General features: G+C 38.3%; 1 protein-coding gene across 1 annotated transcript in view; it reads right to left on the bottom strand.

The window, feature by feature from the left end:
* Positions 1-18,704, bottom strand: part of HTR2A (5-hydroxytryptamine receptor 2A) — a 37,592-nt gene extending 18,888 nt beyond the window's left edge. The window contains exons 1-4 of the mRNA XM_072135218.1: positions 18,540-18,704; positions 17,927-18,154; positions 16,711-17,456; positions 8,787-8,987 (exon numbers count right to left, since the gene is read on the bottom strand). Coding sequence (XP_071991319.1) covers positions 8,787-8,987; positions 16,711-17,161 — 652 coding nt within the window. The 5' untranslated portion in view covers positions 17,162-17,456; positions 17,927-18,154; positions 18,540-18,704. The remainder of the gene's footprint in view (positions 1-8,786; positions 8,988-16,710; positions 17,457-17,926; positions 18,155-18,539) is intronic.
* Positions 18,705-20,408: the final 1,704 nt, after the last annotated feature.

Raw genomic sequence — 20,408 nt, 5'->3', positions numbered from 1 at the left:
CCCACATGAGATAAAGGATGATGGTGATTATTAGGGTGACTGCTTTTATCATCATTACAGGAATATGTTTAGTTGACATGGGCTATTTTCTTGATGTCTGGAAAAATGAAATAAAATGTATTGATAGTGTTATGGCCTGAGAAATTCTTCCTTAGGAGAATACTTGCTAGAATTAAACAATAATGCTGGCATTAAACTCTTATAATGTGGTTTTCGATCGAATAGCAATAATAATGATCACATGAGAATTCTTTCCGTGGGACAGATCATTTCCAGACCTGGGAGAATTCCTCCTTTCCTCATTGATTTTTCCTATAATTGCAGTTTTTCTTTCACAGTGAAATCCTATTAAACAAATCCCCCACTGGGCTGACACCAGGAAACATATTTGTTTATATCTATGTAACAGATTGTTACTCCTATCAACAAAATGTCACATTTCAAAGCCAGTTATATAACGCAAAGAACCATGTTTATCACATCTTCCCCTTCAAGATTTTTTATTATGAGAAAATATGTTAAGGGTTCCTGTGCAGCACATGAGGATTGTGTTTATTATTGCGGACAGTGTGTATACAGTATTGGTAACAGAAATCAGTTACATATTAGGGACATACAGGAAATAAAATAAACAGCTGCAAAGAAAGTATTGCTCAAAGTTCTTATGGAATATTAGAATTTATTAATGTATTTTTAACCAATTGAAAGGATTAAACTATTTACATACTGCAAGCCAAGTCTTTGGCCAAGTCTGCATCTCTGATCCGGATTTTTATTATGAAAGAAGATAATGTAATACTAAATAAAAACAGAGTTCAGTAGAGTATAATACAGGCAGTCCCCGGGTTACGTACAAGATAGGTTCTGTAGGTTTGTTCTTAAGTTGTATTTGTATGTAAGTCGGAACTGTATATTTTATCATTGTATCCCAGACAGAATTTTTTTGGTCTTTGTGACAATTAGATTTTAAAAATGTTGGATTGTCATAAGAACCAGGATTAACAATAAAGCTTAATTACAGACGCCTCTGGTAACTGTTATAACTGTTTATTGTAGCCTAAGGATAAGGTACAGTAATTTAACAATATCCAGAGGTCCGTTTGTAACTAGGGGTCGTCTGTAAGTCGGGTGTTCTTAAGTAGGGGACCGCCTGTAGTTGCAATAGACCTGTATACATAGAAGGGCGCTGCTCACCCCGCCCCTCTCCATAGCGATGTATGGCGCCATATTCCGGCGCCATACATGTTCTATCTTTCTCCCGCCGATGGGACGGTACGGGATGGTGCGGTGCCCCACATGTGCTGTAACGTACCACACCCGTATGGCGTCGTTCCCCCATTGCCGTCAATTGCCGTATATACGTAGTGATGGTAATGGAAAAACTTAAGAATGAATTTAAAGATGATCTGTCACCAGAATTGTACCCCTCACACCAGTAATACATGCTGGTAGAGGGTTTAAAGTCCACCCCATGTCATCTTAAATGATCTGCCACTGAGGAACTGTACCTTAATTACAGATGAGATGAGTCAGCTTCAAAGGCTTCCAGGGAACCCTGCCTTTTTTGACTTACAACTCTGTTTCTATTCAAATCTTGAAGATTTACCATCAGCTACTGTAGAGTGTAAAAAGTAACAGGGGCTGCAGTGTTAGTTGTTTCCTTCTAAATCATAGGATCACGATGGAAGGGATCTATCTGTGCATACAGGTCTACTATAAATAATAGGAAATTGAAGGATACCATTAACCATCAATATTTAACCCTTTATTGAACATCCATATGGGTTTGTACATCGGCCAATAAGGAGTCTTAGGCTAGGCCGATGGGTTCGTATGTTGGCCTACTGAAAGTGATGTGAAATGAGTTGTGATTCAAACTGTTCACCCCCTTAAATTCTATGGTCAATGCTATGAATGCAGGATCTACATATCTTGAGAGTAAGGGGGTCCACTCCTTCATACTTCCAGCAGCCCACAATGCAAACACAGGGTCTCTCAGTCTGTTCTCTTCATCGACTGCTTGATTCTGCCTTTGGCAAAAACTAGCAGTCTGTCTGACAGTCTATGCAAGTGCATAGGCTGACATTACTAATGCACTGCAATAAATGGTTATTTCTGTGCATGTAGAAATGGAGCCCACAAGAATATGGCAATAAGTGACTAATTTGGGTAATAAAACTAAAGGGCTTATTTATCATACACCTGCACCAGTGTGCTGGCTTGTGTGATAATGTTGCACCCCCTCGGGCATAGCCCAATGCATCATAAGTTTGAAACCAGGATACAGTGGCCAGCTGCACAGCATTTGTTTCAATGCCAGGTCCTGCCAAAGCCTTGCCCCTTCTTCATGCCCTGTCATGCCCTCTTGGAGCAGTAATTGGCGAGGCAGTGTTCATATCTATGTATTCCTGTGGTGGCTGTGTATATATCTATGTGTTACTTAGGGGCTGTATATCTCTGTGTTATGGCAGGGGGACTGTGTCCATATCTATGTGTTACTGGGGATGGCACTATGTATACATGTCTTACTGCGGGTGGAGCTGTATATATATATATATATATATATATATATATATATATTTACTGTATATGTGTGTGTGTGTGTTACTGGGGAGCTATATATTCAATACTGAGGGAGCTGTATATATTCATTATTGGGGGAGCAGTATATATTGGTTAAGTGGGGGCTGTATATATTACTAGCAACGTTATTAAATCCGAAACCAGCCCTGTAAAATGTAGAAAATGGAGCAAATACGTTTTTTCTACAATTTCAACACATTCAGATTTTTTTTTCCATCTTCCCAGTAACTGGCATGAAATAAAAAATTTTGTCACTAGGATGTACAGTTTGTTACACAGAAAACAAGCTCTACCACAGCTCTGTAAATGGAAAAATAAAAAAAGATTTTTAAAGACAGGAGTGAAAAATGAAAACATGCAAAAAACTTGGCCCTTAAGAGTTTTATGGACATCCTTTATTGCATATTACACCATTTCAGTTGCTCCTAGTCTCCAACCCTGTATCTTCTGACTTTAGGGATTGCAGCCATCTTGTCTGATGCTGTGGAGCTGAGCTCATCTCTGCTCTCTCCCACCCTTGCATTCCAGGACAAGCTCACACTGTGAGAGGAGAGCTACAAGCTACAGGCAGATAAGTTCTTTATCCGAGGAAGGGGAGGGAGGCTCATCAGATATGATAGTGTGATAGAGCAGAGATGTAGCAGAGCTGACTGTTTAATAGGCATCTCATGGATCTCATCATCTCATCTCTGATCTGTCTCATCTCTTTTTCTATGTGTCAGATACTAGTACAATGTTCAGATAATCTGATAATCTAACCACAATGTCAGCACGCTGGGGCACATTTAGAGCCATGCACTCGTTTTCTGTCAGACTTTGCACGTTCTCTTTAGTGTAAACTGCGTGCACAGGTATTTAAGAAGTGCCTCGCCACATTTGTGTCACGCGTAACCCTTTATGTGGAGAAGCTACACTAGGCATCACTAGCCGTGCAAGGTGTTCCAGATTCATGAAGAACGTGCGTCAGAAATCCTGAATCTGGTGCACTCTGAACACTACACAGACAGACTGCATTTAATGCAGATTGCACTGTTGTTAGTAAATGTGCCCCTATGTATTTGCTTAGAGAGTCCCTGTCCACACTCTGGAATTTTACACTGACCATCACTGAGTGATAGGAGCTAAAACAGCAATAAAACTGAGTAAAATTGTAAAATTATCTTTTTTGTGTAAACATCTCTAGGGGATTGAAATTTGAATTGTCTTTTGTGCGCAAACCCCTTTAAACTCTTTCTAATACTTGCTTTGTTAGAAAGTGCTAGATATGGTTATAGTTACTCACAGAGACAGTTCCATTATGAATTGTACAATGAAGTTTCTCATTGTCTTACTGCTCAATCACCCATAGGACAGTCTTACTCTGTATAATAACAGTGACTATACTGACAATTGTGAAGTCTTCTACTTAGTAAGTTATTAAATGTCTGTAGTAACACAACATGGTGCCAGTCCAATGTGTGGGTGTACACATTAAGCCAGATTATCTTCTAGCCACGTTGCTAAAAAGGTGCCCTTTACTGCCTAGAAAAGATTTTCCTTAGATCTTTTTGGAAACTCGTTAAGTGTGATGAATGAAATTTTAATGCTCTGGATTTATGTTGATGATCAAAGGAAAGGCGATGGTAATGATGTTTCCAAGATGAAAATCTCCCATAAGTGTTCTAAAGATCGTTATGTACTTACCGCATGAATGAAGGCAAAACAAAATTAAAAGACTAGTTTTATTTCCTAACTTTTTGATTATTTTATTTATGCAGTGTCAATGAGAATGTTGATTTATAAATCTCTATTTAAGCTTAATATGGATTTATTGTAATTACTACTTTATAAGAAGTTCTCTGTATATAATATATTTCATTTGTGGGCATTGTATATAATGCTAATTAATTGAATTATGGGGGATACTATATAATATAATTTATTCAATGTGACAATATGTGCAATGTATATATTAATAACCCAGTTTGTGCAATATCAATAATTTATAGAGAGATAAAATTCTAAAATATTATATTAAGGATATATTTTATTTAGGAGCACAGGGTGAATTATAATTGTTATCTGGGGGGCACTATACTGTAAATTATTATGATACTTGCTGGGGTACAGATCGCGGATGTTAACCCTTTCATCGCCGCCGGCAAAGCTGGCGGCGGCATTAACGAGCCGGCGGCTATCCGAGGCTATCATGTTTTAGGCCATCTATTACAATGTGCGATCTGCACATTATAATAGATGGTGTGCAAAATCCCCATATACTGCCATACTGTAGTATGGCAGTATATGGTAGGATCAATCAGACAACCTAGGGTTAAAGTACCCTAGGGAGTCTGAAAAATAGTAAAAAATTTTAATAAAAAAAATAAAAAATTATATTAAAAAAACCTAAAAATTCAAATCACCCCCCTTTCCCTAGAACTGATATAAATATAAATAAACAGTAAAAATCATAAACATATTAGGTATCGCTGCGTCCGAAAATGCCCGATCTATCAAAATATAAGAATGGTTTTTTACTGTGTTTAACCACGTAACGGAAAATAGTGCCCAAAGTCGCAAATAGCATTTTTTTGCCATTTTGAAAAATATAAAAACTTCAATAAAAAGTGATCAAAAGGTCGTACAATTCTAAAAATAAAAGCATTGAAAACGTCATCAAAAGTTGCAAAAAATTACACAACCCACAGCTCCATACACCAAAGTATGAAAAAGTTATTAGCGCAAGAAGACGGCAAAATGAAGAATTTTTTTTTGTACAGGAGGTTTTAATTTTTGTAAATATATGAAAACATTATAAAACCTATACAAATTTGGTATCCATGTGATCGTATTGACCCAATGAAGAAATTAGACATGTCATTTGGAGCACACAGTGAAAGACGTAAAATCCACGCCCCCAAGAAAACGGCGCAAATGCGTTTTTTCACCATTGCATTCAGAATTTTTTTCCCGCTTCCCAGTATATGGCATAGACAATTAAATGCCATCACTATGAAGTGCAATTTGTTACGCAGAAATCAAGCCACGACACAGCTCTCTACATGGAAAAATAAAAAAGTTATGGATTTTTGAAGGTGGGGTGTGAAAAATAAAGACACAAAAACGAAAAAGGGCTAGCAGTGAGAGAATAAAACTATGATACCCCAGTAAGGAGTAGTTGCATGTGATGGACCTGTGACTTTATTCAACCTTATCTACTATGATACTTTTTCTCAGCTAATTGTGATACTTCATAGTTTATTGTCTAAACTGAAAAGGATATATAATAGTATTGGATGTCCCAACCCTCCCTCTTCATGCTCCTTTTTTCCCATTGGAGATAAGCTTCTACCAAAGGTCTCTGGCAATGACTTATTCTTCTGTCTTCATTAAGAATTGGTGCTTAAGGGTGGACATTCACTTTAAGTCTTTACAAGACTCAATGTATGTACTATACATAGGGCTAAATTTAATGATTATAGCTAGGAGCAGTCAGATGCTTTATAAGAGCAAGCATTCCATGTTCTTTAAAATGTAATTTAATCCATGGGAAAACACCAAGAAGTCTGATGGCTAACTGTCTATCCATGGAGGAAAAGAGTGGGTCATGATTACACAACATAGCAAAAACCTGAAATGTCAATGAGAAATCCCAGGAAACTTTATCCCTCTGCCTTAGGAATTATCCTATATTACAATCTTTTCTATCATATGTGAAGGTTGTGAGGGAGATTCTGCAGGGTTTATGTGCTTTTATGTGCTTTTCAATTAGGTTTTGTTGTCTAGTCTTAGAGCATTCTCCACTTTTTGTATACATCTTTTGATCAACTGGCTGCAAAGTGAGAGCTTCAATCGGTTTCAAACCATGGATTAGACTAAATCCATTTTTTTATGCTGAGAAGAGTTTCTCAGTAGTCGATTGAATTATTGACCATATAATGAAGTGCACTTTCCTGACACTTTATGGGACCACTTGTGGTTAGAAGCATTCCTTGTACCTCTTACAAAGCTCTGCTTAGGTCCCAAGAAGAAGATCAGTACAAAGCACAAAATACTTTCCCAAGTACACTAAAGGTTTTCCTGGCAAGATCAGACCATGTTTCTGGCACTTAAAGGGGTATTCCGGGAATATGACCGTCTGAAGAACCCATAATGCTATAAATCAATGAATATAACAAAAATCAATGTCATTAGTCACAAAATGGAGCTTAAATAGTTTGATTTTATGATTCACAAAATTTTACAGCATCTCTAAAGTAGGCAGAGTTAAAACCAAGATGGCCGCCAGTGGAAACTACAAGTCCCATGATCCTTTAGTTCTCAGTATCTCGACCTCCCAATTATTTCCTGCCCCCAGTGATGATGTAACAGACTGTCCTGCTCTGTTACCATAGTAATGATGTGTAACTGCCTTTAACGGACTGATTAAAGTAGCATTTTAATTCTCCATCACAGTCTATGTCCACAGAATTTTTTCTACTAAGGGGAGCAAAATTTTAAATAACAACTAATTACATATTAACTTATATATTATATATATTATATTACTTGTTTATATAAAAAGTATGCAGATTCCTGGAATATCCCTTTAACATACATTATGTAATAAGCCGTATGAAAGCAGCCTTAGAGAATTAGGTTATATTGATATGTAACTACTACAGATCTGAGTGTGTAAAAAATTTACATGATATACTTTTTAAAATCTTTTTCTTCTTTTACTTACAAAATTAAAAAATACCATATACTGCAAGTTTAGCTATGAAAAGAATTTGTGTACCTGGCATAAATCCGTAGTACACATGAATACAAGAAACTTTACCATATATTTAATTATTAGTTTCCTTGTCCAATTTGGCTTCCTTCTTAATTTGCTTTTCAGGTTCCTCTCTGCTATAGTAAGAGCTGTAGCAAGATTCTGTTTAGATAAAGCAGTTACCCAGAACTGTCGGTTACAAATACTTAATACATTGCTGTGTCTTGTGGTCCAAAATTGGTAGTGCTTTTAATGAAAATACATAATAAAAAACTTACTTTTGTGCTGTCAATGTGAAACCTAAAAATTGCATTAAAATTATCTCCCTGTTTAGCAAGTAGTCCATTTTATTGGGTTTTCTTGCAGTAATTAGTTGCCCTTAGCAGCTGCAATTTTCATTGGCTTGGGGAGTTTATAATTGCCATATATAACAGCACTGCTGTGTCTAACCCGACCCAATACAGATCTCCAGCACCTATAGGGGATTGTTTCCTTTTGTTACTCAGTTTCTTTGTAATGGGAAAAAAAGTTGTTAAGACCATTAAACCACCAAATCGACAAAAACATCTTAAAGTTTTTGGTCATTTAGACCTCTTCAGATCTGATATACAGGCGGTCCCCTTCTTAAGAACACCTGACTTACATACAATCCCTAGTTACAAACGGACCTCTGGATTTTGGTAATTTGCTGTACTTTAGTCCTAGGCTACAATAAACAGCTATAACAGTTATCAGAGGTGTCTGCAATTAAGCTTTATTGTTAATCCTGGTTCTTATGACAACCCAACATTTTTAAAATCCAATTGTCACAGAGACCAAAAGAAGTTTGACTGGGGTTACAATAATAAAGTATACAGTTCTGACTTACATACAAACTCAACTTAAGAACAAACCTACGGAACCTATTTTGTACCTAACTCGGGGACTGCCTGAAATAATCCCGCCACACGATTGACAAGTTTAGAAAAGATCGTAAAGTTCCTCACTGATGCACCATTGAGCATATGCAGAAGTGTTATTAAGTGTCCCCAAACTCAACGTTATTGGAATTTTACAATTTTTACTCTCCTATAGCTTTAATAGTCCCAGATGTACATTTTTTTTACCTGAAAGTTTGCTAGAGTATTTTTTTTTTATTGTTCCTGCAAGCTTTATAGAGGGTAATATCTATGTAAATGTAAAATTTCTCTATATAGGGAAATTATAGAGTTTTTTGTCATAGAGGTTTGTGTTTTCTGTGATTAAGTAAGAGTAATTACTAAAGAATCATTGCTTTAGCATAACACACAGAATGAGGTAGTTCCTTTTTTAAAATCCCACTGGTACAATAAAGCCAGAAGCATTAAGGATGTTAATAAAAGAAGATCTTTACGCTGGCTCGCAGGTTGGTATCTGTTAGGTGGCTGCTAGTCTGTCAGAATTCGTCTTTGTAATTAGCTTCCTATGCCTGAAATATGACGGCACTTACCTACAGATATAGTCCACACAGCAATTATTTTAGTGAAAGCCTTGGTTCTGGAGTTGAAGCGGCTGTGATGGATAGGATTTCGTATTGCAATGTACCGATCCAAAGAAATTGCACAGAGATGCATGATAGAAGCAGTAGAGAACAGTACATCCAAATATATCCAGACAGGACACAGTTTCCTATGTAAAGGCCATTCATAATCTAGGAGGTAATAAAAAGTAATCATTTTAGCACAACATCTTTAATGTATTTCTACATTTATGATCAGTTTTATCCATTTAATGCATAAAATAAAAATAAAAAAAATGTAAAAAAGGGCAATTTATTGGGAATAAAATCTACGGTAAGTTTTGGGAACTTTAGTCTGTGCTATAGTTTATTACCTACTTCTACTAACATCATAAACTTTGCATCATGTCTATTTCATTGTGATAGTAATAATAGTTATTATATTTAGTAGTAAAATTATTTAGTCTGCTAAATATTTTACTACAGTATGTTGAAGATAACAATTAATACAATGAATAAAAAATAAATATATCCTAGAGATTTTTCTATTTTGACTATGAAAATACTATACAATCAATAATGTATAAATATATACTAAATATTTTACTATATTGACTATAAAATTTATTGCAATGAATAATACATGAATATACCCAACATTCTACTATATGGACTAGTTAAATAATATGGAATAAATTATATATAGTTCATGTTTTACTGGAAACATCGGCGGTAGCAGCCTAAGGATAAGTGTTAAGTCACAGATTGCTAAAGGCCTCGCCACAGGGACCTCCTCCGGCATGAGGCGGAGTTGAATGAATCGTCAGTCAGGCATAAGAAATATTTCCATTAGCCCCATAGACACTAAATGAAGTGGCAGGGCATATGCTTGACTGCTGCCCTGTTCAATGGCCACCACAATGTAGTAAAGCAGTCAAATTGTGGCAACCACTAGTCAGCCATCTTATACTTGTCCTGAGACTGCACTTTCTGTTCTCACTTTTACCTAATGGCTACCACAAATATAGTAAAAAATATTCAACTGACACACTTTAGCTACCATGCTAACTACCTATCTAGAAATATATGGCAATGTTGATGCTGTTTGTGGCATTCCTCCTGAACAGCACTCACACTTTTCCTATATGTATTTTTTTTCGCTAACTAAGGTTTAAATTACTCCATTACTTGGTTAAAAAGATGTTAGAAATTTAAGTATATTTTGTATCTGTAGAATGCCTTAAGTGCTATTCTCTGCTGTTTTATGACTTAAAAAGCTTTGAGCAAAATGCCTTAAATGGTCAGGGTCATTTTAGAGTGCAACAAGCCTTACAGGGGCAGAAGAACCCCCTGTCAGTCCCAACTGCTGCTCTATCTACATCCTCAGGGTATAGGAGTATTGGAGGCAATATTAGTTTGTCTGTGTGTGTCTCTCTACTCCTATCTTGCATATACAGTTAGGATATATTATTTAGTACTACTACTCTTATCCTCCATATTTGGACACACCACAGTACCACATTTCCTATCATACATATATAGGTACTGCACAGTAGTAGTAATCCTTCCTACATATATAGGTGCTGTGCTGCACAGTAGTACTTCTTTCATGCATATAAATAGGGACAGTCACAGCACTACTACTTCTACCTCATATATGGGAACAGTATGACTACTACTACCTTGTGTACATGAGAACTAAACAGTACCACTACTATAAGCCTTCATATTTGGGCACAATACTACTACTCCAATCCTTTATTTATGTGTACTTCACAGTAATAATAGTCCTATACTGCAAGAGCATAAGTTCTTCTATTCCTAACCTGTGTACCTGGTACATGGTATACACACCTGCACTCCACAGTTAACCTCCAAAACTCTTTGCATAGCCACGTGTGACATTACAAAGGATACATAAGATCAGTTAGCTATTGATTTTCACAAACACCCAGGTTCCAGGAGGCCCAGTTAGTGAGATAGAGTTTCCACACAACCAAGACTCGTTAGATACAAGCCCAATTCATAACAGGATTATATTAGGCCATAAGCCAACCCAGGTAGCATATATAACCAAGAAATAGGTACGAGCATTTGTGGATCAATATATAAAATAACAACCCAAGTTAAATTCACATATTTGTATATTTAATTGGAGTATGACAATGTAAGCAATCAGTGAAAATCAATTACCATTTGCTGCACAAATGAGAAGGGATGGCCAGTACTTCCAGATTCTTCCTGGCTTTTAATGTGATGTTTCTTTTGTAATAATTCCCCCAGGAAATAACAGTGGTCACAGAGCTCATTTGCTTCTCTGGGGTTATATAGACACCCAACCTTACCCCAGATGTTCTGGTCCATCAGATCTGTCTGAGCCTCCAGTATCTTGGAAGACCAAACATGATCCACATACTATGCTCCCATTGAAAGTGCTTTATATCTCCAAATCAAAATCTATTGAGACCCAGGTTCACATGTGCGCCGCTTCCCTGATCTCAGGAATGTATCTGATTTCTGGCTGGGGTGCTACATAGTTCCATAACTTCTATATATATTTATTGGCCAAATACTCTTTTGAAGGAAGGGTCTCTATGAAGATTCTGTTGCCACAAGGTCTTTAGTGAGGTGTTAAATGAACCCTATCCAGCTTGTAATCAAGAAAGGGTAAGAGATTGTTCTGTTCTATGTAATGCACTGATGTACATGACCTGACATACGACCCCTTTTGTACTTTTATATTAATCAAACCACATATTTAAAAAACTTTTTCTCTACCACTATCTCTAGTGGGAGCTCTGGAGCTAACCTGCCACGCTCCCTCCATAGGTGACTGTAAGTTGTGGGTATGTTATCCTATAATACCACAACTGGTAATTAAAGGAAATGTACCACTTTGAAATGGGCATTATGGCCCAAACTAACCTACACATAAAGCGAGATGAGGTGGTGCAGGCACATATTTCCGTTAATCAAATAACAAATGGATGGATTATAACACTAGATTGTGTTATAGCGCTTGGGCATTAGGATACTAGGGGAGGCATGCATTGAGAGCGCTGTCCCCGCCTCCCCCTTTTGCTCCTGAGAGCCAGTGACATCACCGCTTCCCCCCATCCTCCCTTCCTCGCTCCTAAGAGCCAGTGACGTAACCAAATCCTTAGGAGCATTAGAGCATGTGCATCGCCGAAATCTCATGGCAGCTGTGCTTGCTATCGCGAGACTTCGGAGATGCACATGCTCTAATGCTCCTAAGGGTTTGGTTACGTCACCGGCTCTTAGGAGCGAAGAAGGGAGGATGGGGGGGAAGCGGGGACGCACTCTGCATGCCTCCCCTAATATGCTAATGCCCAAGCGCTGTGACGTAGAGTCAAGCGCTAAGTGGGTTATTAGCAAAGTACACAATCTAGTCTTATAATCCATGCATTTCGTTATTTGATTAACAAAAATATGTGCCTGCACCACCTCCTCGCGCCTTATGTGCAGGTTAGTGTGGGTCATAATGACCATTTCAAAGTGGTAGGTTTCCTTTAAATATACCATTAATATAATTATATATTAGAATATAAAGGACATTGAAAGTGGGGGACTTGGTTAAAATAGGTTTTGTTTGTAAAGGGTATATGTAATTTAAAAGCACTACCTATATATAAAAAGTTTTTCTGCTGATTTCAGTGTTCTTACTTCTTCTGGTATAACTGCTACCTATCTATATTTGAGCTGCACAGCATAGTCACATCAGACAATGTGGTTGCTAGGGATACACAGCCAGAACTGAGTGCAGAAAAAGGCCCAGAAGACTTTTTTTGTGTAGTAATTTAAGTGGCTAGCGAACATTACTTTTTATGAGCAGCATACATACTAACACATTGAGCAAAAACTTGGCAAACAATAGTTTGCAGTTCACAGATTTTCATCATGTGGGAGGTATATGGTGGGTATTATTTATCCATTGTGTATCCACATGTATATGGTAAAAAAACTGTGGATGCCTCCTGTTTGTTGTGTTGTTCTAATTGAGACAGAGAATCAACTGCATGGTATTTAATTGAAGACAACTCTTATCATGGACCATTATAACTGTAAAGTGTAAAAACTTATGCCTATCTTTGTACTAAGCAAAAATAAGCAATTCTGTAATTTACTCTACTCAGCCATCTATAGGTGTTTAGCTGCTAGAAGAGGTTTTACTTTGTCCCCCCAGGCTAATCGCCATTTGCCATGCTTCCTGGTAACCTTGTATAATGTATAGAAAAGCTAGAAATGACCAGAGGTTTATTGGAAGGGTTTGTAGGAGAAGAGTGCAAGTAAATATGACCTTGACTAATGTCACACCCAAGTGACTCATCACATGCTTAAGTTCATCCAATTACAAACATGCTGTCCTGATTCACGTGAAAGGCCTTCGTGTTCTGGCAAAGGACCTTGGGTCAGGGGCGTCACTATGTGAAAAGATCTGGGGCCCTGGTCCTGGATCTTTTGGCCTGTGCCCTGGATGTCCCTGGCTCAGCAGGACTATTGTCTCGTTGTCCAGGCAGCTCTTGCAAACTGTCATCTCCACAGAAGGACACAGAAAGAGTAAGTACTGTAGTGAAGCATGGAGCTGTGAACATGGATTATGTGAGCATGTAGAGAAGCATGGAGCTCCATGCTACACTACAGAGAGCAGGAGACACGATGATGACTCCAAGCAGCTGTCTGGAGCAGGAGGGACAGTATGATTATGTCACTGTGTGCTGTCCTGCACAACGAGGAGAAGAGGAAATGGGAGAGGAAGAAAGGTCAGTATTGCTGTTTATTTTTTAATTATACATTGTGAGGCAGAAGCACATTGTTCGGGGCTGTGGAGGACATTACTGGGGAGGGCTGTACTGGGCATCACTGCTGGGGCTGTGGGGGACATTACTGGGGCTGTGGCGGACTTTACTGGAGGCTCTAGGCTATAGGAGACTTTACTGGAGGCTGCAAGGGACTTAACTGGGGGGGGGGGTGTGGAAGAAATTACTGGGAGGGTGTGGGGGACATTAATGGGGGCTGTTGGAGACTTTACTGGGGGGGCTGTAAGGGACATTGTTGATGGGGTTGTTGTGGCATTATTGAAGGTTGTGGGGGACATTACTGGGAGAGTTGTTAGGGACATTACTGGAGACTGTGGTGGACACTACTGGGGGCTGTGGGGGACATTACTGGAGGCTGTGAAGGACTTTAGTGAGGATCTGTGTGAGACTTTACTGATGGAAGCTGTAGGGGACTTTACTTGGAGGGCTGATGGGGACATTACTGGGGGCTGTGAGGACATTAGTGGGAAACTGTAGGGGTAATTACTAGGGGGCTTTGGGTACTTTACTGGGGGCTGATGATATTACTGGAGAGCTGTGGGGGACATTAGTGAAGAGGGCATATAATTTATTGGGGCTGTAGAAACATTATTCACTAGGGGTTGTGGGTGGCATTACTTAGTGGGGACTGTGGGGGGGAATTATATGCTAAGGCTATGAGGAAATTTACTTACCAGTGACTGTGGGGACATTAACTGTGGGCTGTGAGAAACATTACTTACTGGGGGCTGTGGGGACATTATTTATTGGGGTCTGTGGGGAACATTACTTACCCGGGCTGTGGGGACATTACTTACAGGGGGCTGTGGGAGTCATTACTTTCCGGGGGCTGTGGGACATCACTTACTGGAGATTTTGGGGGACATTATTTACTGGGGACTCTGGGGGTCATTACTTAGCGGGGTTGGTGGGGATATTACTTATTTAGTGTATGGAGTTACTTTTTAATGTGAAGGGCATTATTTAATATGGGTATTGTTATGGGGTGGGCATGATTAGAAAGGGGCAGAAATTGGGGGGCATTTATCAAAGGGATGTAGAGAGGGCATTATTTAGTGCAGGTTACATTGTGGGGGAATTAGTAGAGGCTACAGTCATTAGGTGGAGGGTGCATTAATAAATGTTAGGCCACATTTTAAGAACATTTTTCCTTAGTTTTTTTCTGTAGCTGAAAATGATAAGAACAGTCGGTCCCCTACTTAAGAACACCCGACTTACAGATGACCCCTAGTTACAAACGGACCTCTGGTTGTTAATAATTTACTGTACTTTGCCCTAAGCTATAATAAACAGCTATAATAGTTATTAAAGGTGTCTGTAATGAAGCTTTGTTCTTAATCCTGGTTCTTATGACAATCCAAAAAAAATTTGTCTGAAGCTACAATTATAAAATATACAGTTCCGACTTACATACCAATTCAACTTAACAACAAACCTACAGAACCTATCTTGTATGTAACCCGGGGACTGCCTGTACAGTTGTTTTTGGTGCACACATGTCTGAGGGGAGTTATGTACAGGACACTAATGAAAATTTGCCATGTATGCACTGGGGCCTGTGCCCTGGTTCTTTTACGACCGTAGCTATGCACCTGCCTGGAGTGATGACACACCAGTCTTGGAGCACTCTGGCCATGGATGAAAAGAAAAAAACATTTCTATTCCTGAAGACGCTCACTTTACCTGAATGCCCTAGACACCATCCCGTTAGTGCCTAATGGCAAATACAGTCCTGGCTGTTACTATATTATTAAGTGGCCATATGACAACTATGCACTCTACACCCCACTGTTTTGTTGTATATGCAATATTAAATTACTGTGATACTTTTTATATTTACACGTAACCTCATTTTGTTTACATCTGCCTCTCCAGCCGCCCCATAGTTTTCAGTACATTGGATGTGTCGTCTATATAAATTGGGAATCCCTAATTCATATAAAGGTAAAGGTCAAATGAGAGTGGCTCTGAAAACACAGACAGATGGGGACAGTCATCGCCTGCAGGGGCTTGTTGCATTGATGGATAGATGCAGCACATGTGAAAGGCTAAATGCAGGCCAATCTAGTATTTGTCAGATTTAAAGGATCAGTACATATATTTCATACTAAATGTTATTAACTGCTTTTTACAATGTAAAGATGTTCCATTGTGATTGAATGAGGTGCAAGTTTATATTTCATCCCTTTATGTCACTGCTAGGTACTCGTTTAGCTTTGTCTTGTTGTCAGTACTATTCAGCTCATCTCCTTTGCCTGTAGTAATGAATGTTGGCTGTCACCAGCAGGGGGTGCTGTAGTATTAAATACACTCACTCAATCCCAGGCAAACAGCTGACGATTCTGGTATAACCCTGCATTTATCTATTATATTACTTTCTATACATACGCATACATGTGGGTATTTAATTCTATGCCCTGTTCTGTGTTATTTTTCCATAAAACTACATGATCTTCCTGATAGAAGTTAATAAACATAATTATACTGGATAAAAGCAACATTGCAACAACATGTATTAATGGTGCATTGCTATTCTTAATGGACTACATTTTTATTTTGCATAATAAAATACATATATATATATATATATATATATATATATATATATATATATATATAAAATTATTATTATTATTATTTTGATGTCCTTTATCTGCTACATATAGTCTATGAAATTGGTTACTGGGTCTTTAATAAATATTTTGCGCATGTGAATATGGCTCTGTTGGAAGCTGATGTTAGAAGCATATACGTCAGGAGGATTCCCCATCACATACCTCTCATTATAGGCTGTGTACAATAGAATATGTTGCTAATGCTCTCTATTGTAAACAGAAAAAAGACATGTTTTTTCCAGAATAACCCTTTCTTTTATGTGCTTTTGTGCTATAAAAAATGCATGCCTTGCAGAGGTCACAGGGGCACTAAATTAAACATATTGCAACCAATTTATATGCAACAAGTTTATTTTTCCTTAGTAGTAAAAGTAATTCAGGATCATTCAAAATAAACAATTTATGTTTCTTGCTGTCATTATGCACCATTCTACAGGATAGTGTTTGCTACATTGTACTTACCATACAGTATATTTAGCATGGAGATGGGCATAACGAGAAAGCCTATAAGCATATCAGCTATGGCAAGGGACATAAGAAAATAATTAGTAGCATTCTGAAGCTTTTTCTCCAGGGACACAGCCATGATCACTAGTATATTTCCAGCAATGGTCACCACAATGACTGTGACGGTCAGAAGGGCTGGCCAGTTTTTTTCTAAAGAAAAAGAACTTCCTTCTGGAGAGAGATGTGTTAAATTTTCTGAATTCAAGGTCCAGTTGACAATATCTGTTGTATTAGCCCCTCCTGTAGTGGGTTCACTGTTGTAGGATCCCTTGTCAGAATTTAGTTGGAGGAGAGAGCTCTTGGAGATATTCAGAAAGTTCTCCTTTTCAAGAATATCCATATTTAATCCTGAGTTTTGCAGAGAAATAATATGAAAGAACAGAAGGGAGTAACTTTTCTCAAGCATTGGTCTGCTTTTAATCCACAATGAAGAGATTTATAAGAGTTGGTCCAGCATTGTGCAGAGACGCTCACTTGGGTGCCCAGCTGAAGTCTATATGCTGTAAGATCCATAGGTTTTTTACCATAATTGCAGGGCACAAGAGCAATTTTCTGCGGTTCCTTTTATACTCAGGCATCAGATAGCAAATGCACTTAAGCCATTGTGAGAGGATCCCGCATTAGGAAGTTTTCAGCTGGAGACAATCATCCTAAACTGTAATCTTTCTCCCAGTGTTTAAGTCTTTTACCTCCTGAAGAATCTGAAGAAAACAGTTGCAATGTGAATACATTTTGTAGGAGCAACTAGGGAATGTGACTATCCAATAATCTAACAAAATATCACTGCTAATATGGTTATCTTATAGTGATTCTGTATATTTGACAGGTAATCAATTATAATAGTAGTCATTACAGCAGTTTGGAGTATTATTACTGCCTTCACCAGCCGCTGGTAATGCACTTTGCAGCTGTGTAAAAGATTCAAATGCAGTTGTAAGGCTGGAATCACACATGCAGTTTTTTGATTCAAACCTAGTATCAATGAAAGACTGGCACAAAAATGGATGCAAAAACCTTCAAAGCTCCAAAACTGCTTTTTAAATGTGTTTTCACCATAAAATGTGGAACAAACGATAATTTATATAGGAAACAATGCAAGTAATGTGACAGCACAATATATACATACACACACTACTAATACAAAAGTGCACACAGAGAGAAAGTCACTTACCGGAGTTCCCTATGAATTCCATTTCAGCCTGTGCAGTCTTTGTCTTGTACTTGTAGTGTTTAGGATGATAACATTCCAACAGGATTTTGAGGACCTCACATGTTCTTGTCAAATTGAAGCCAGTCCATATCATAGGAATCTTGCTTCCCCATCACAGACCTGCTCAGCTTGTTGACTTTCCGACACCACATTATAGGGAAGAATCTAACAGATCAGAATCCAGAAAAGCTGAAAAAATAAACAGTTTTGGTTTTAATTAAAACTCCCATGGCAGGAGCTCCCTGTAACCAGAAAGAGCAGTCTCCACAATGAGGTTACATAGTGAATTAACCAGGAATGGCATTTTCTTCCAGCGTGCCTGGGTTCAGTCTTTCAGACCTCCCACTACAAACCATGTCATAAACTGCTAGGTAGCAACAGAATACAGTAAATTGACAATAGTGGTCTGTGTTCCTCCCCAATCTCTGCTCTTCTCTCATCATTTTACACAGCACGATGTAAGAATGGCATGTAGAGTATCTGCAAATGAAAATACCTAAAAATAACCACATGCCGTGTAATGACACATAGCAAAGGTTAATTCAATACATCACAGTACGCAATCATCACTTACGTTGAGTCGATGTAGGATATTTTCCTTCCTATTTAAAAACATGTTTTTTTTCTCTGTGTATATAGTTTTAATTGTGACAGTTGGATATTTAAGCAGGTCCCCCCTCCAAGAATAATGATATAAGTGACGGATCTGGGAACAATCTATCCTCTCCAGGCATGTTGTGTGATTTATCGTGTCTGTCCTCCGCAATCTGCTCATTTGTTGTACAGAGATATTACTGTCATCTTCACAATTCTCATGGAAGACTTTTGCGCCAAATAGGAGTTGAAGAAATGCCCAATCTATTTTTTTGGACAGGAGGACAATTCTTGTTTTAATTTCTATAATCTTCAATGGTTTAGTCAAAGTCACGAAAACAGAAGCAGCTTTAAAGAAATGCCAATACAGTCGGCCTATTATGTGGCGGCTTAACCTAAGAATTTTTTCAGATATTGAAAAATGACCTGGATATACTATAGATCAGTGGGAGATAAGCATCACCTCTTACAAATCTATTCACAGTGGGAAGGGGGATCTCTGGGAAAATACTTATTGGTAGATTCTGAATGAATCTGAAACACTCCATAGATGCTAGATTTTGCAGATATTATGGAAAGTGGCTGGAGACACAGATACGACAGGACATCTTTAGATATTTTGTCACTAGGTGGAGACATCAGAGTTGTTTACTTGGCACATGGAGGACCTATACAATATACATATCACATACAATATTGGGCCGGTAATTTTAACATTAGTTAAAAAAAAATACAATAGGTAGCGACTGGAAACAGAATAATCAAACCCACTACAATGAATTATACGATAGGACAGCTCTACACACGATCACACATGGACGGGTGCAAATATCAAGCAATGGTGGTGCTCTGCTGGAACCACAGGTCACTCTAGAAAAGATGAAAGTGGTCCTCACCATAAAAACTTCTTTATTTAGTTCAGAACATAAGACAGAGGAGGAGAAGCTGGGCACACACAGATAACAGATTCTTTAATGCTGATTTTTCAAATTGTGTCTCAAGACAATCCGTGCGATACAGTCTGTAACATGGGGAGATTTATCATCAAGTTTCTGAGGTAAAACTGTTCTAGTTGCCCATGGAAACCAATCAGAGCTGTGGGGAAATGAAAGTTGAGCTCTGATTGGTTGCCCTGGGCAACTAGAATAGCTCTGCTCTAAGAGACTTATGATAAATCTCCCACACATGTGTGTGTGTACCCATCCGCTCCTCCTCTGTCCTATGACCTGTGCTAAATAAAGAAGAGGTATTTATGGTGAATGCCGCTTTCACCCTTTGTGTGATGGGCACATGGATACATATACAGTATACGTGTACAGGTGTGTCCTTCCTTATCTTTTCTTTTGCAGGTTCATTGTCAGAGCCTAATGTCTGAAATAATATATAGGCGGTCCCCTACTTAAGAAAACCCGACTTACAGACGACCCCCAGTTACAAACGGACCTCTGGATGTTGGTAATTTACTGTATTTTAACCCTGGGCTACAAGATGATCGAACCATCTAACAGAGTTACTGTTAGAAACAAAAAGAACAGATCCTGTTTCACGAGGCACTAGGTATTTTCTCACCACAAAGTATAATACCCCGTTAATGGCACTATATAACACCACCTTAGTGTGCCTACCTACTCTGTACAATGCCTCCTTTCCTCTTGCCCAATCTTATAATGCGCCGTTGGCATCATTTAAATTGTCCCCATTTTCACTAGTCCCCTCCATATAAAGCTTAATTTTCTCTAGCCCCACTTCTAATGCCCCCTGTTCTGTAGCTGCCCGATTGTTTGCCCCTCTTCCTGTATCACCTATAATACCCACTTTTCAGTTGTACCTCCTCACGCACCCTATATTT

Source organism: Engystomops pustulosus, chromosome 2 (genome assembly GCF_040894005.1).
Source record: "Engystomops pustulosus chromosome 2, aEngPut4.maternal, whole genome shotgun sequence".
NCBI lineage: Eukaryota > Metazoa > Chordata > Amphibia > Anura > Leptodactylidae > Engystomops > Engystomops pustulosus.
The sequence above is the reverse complement of the archived record's forward strand: the minus strand, read 5'-3'. Positions and strand labels throughout refer to the sequence as shown.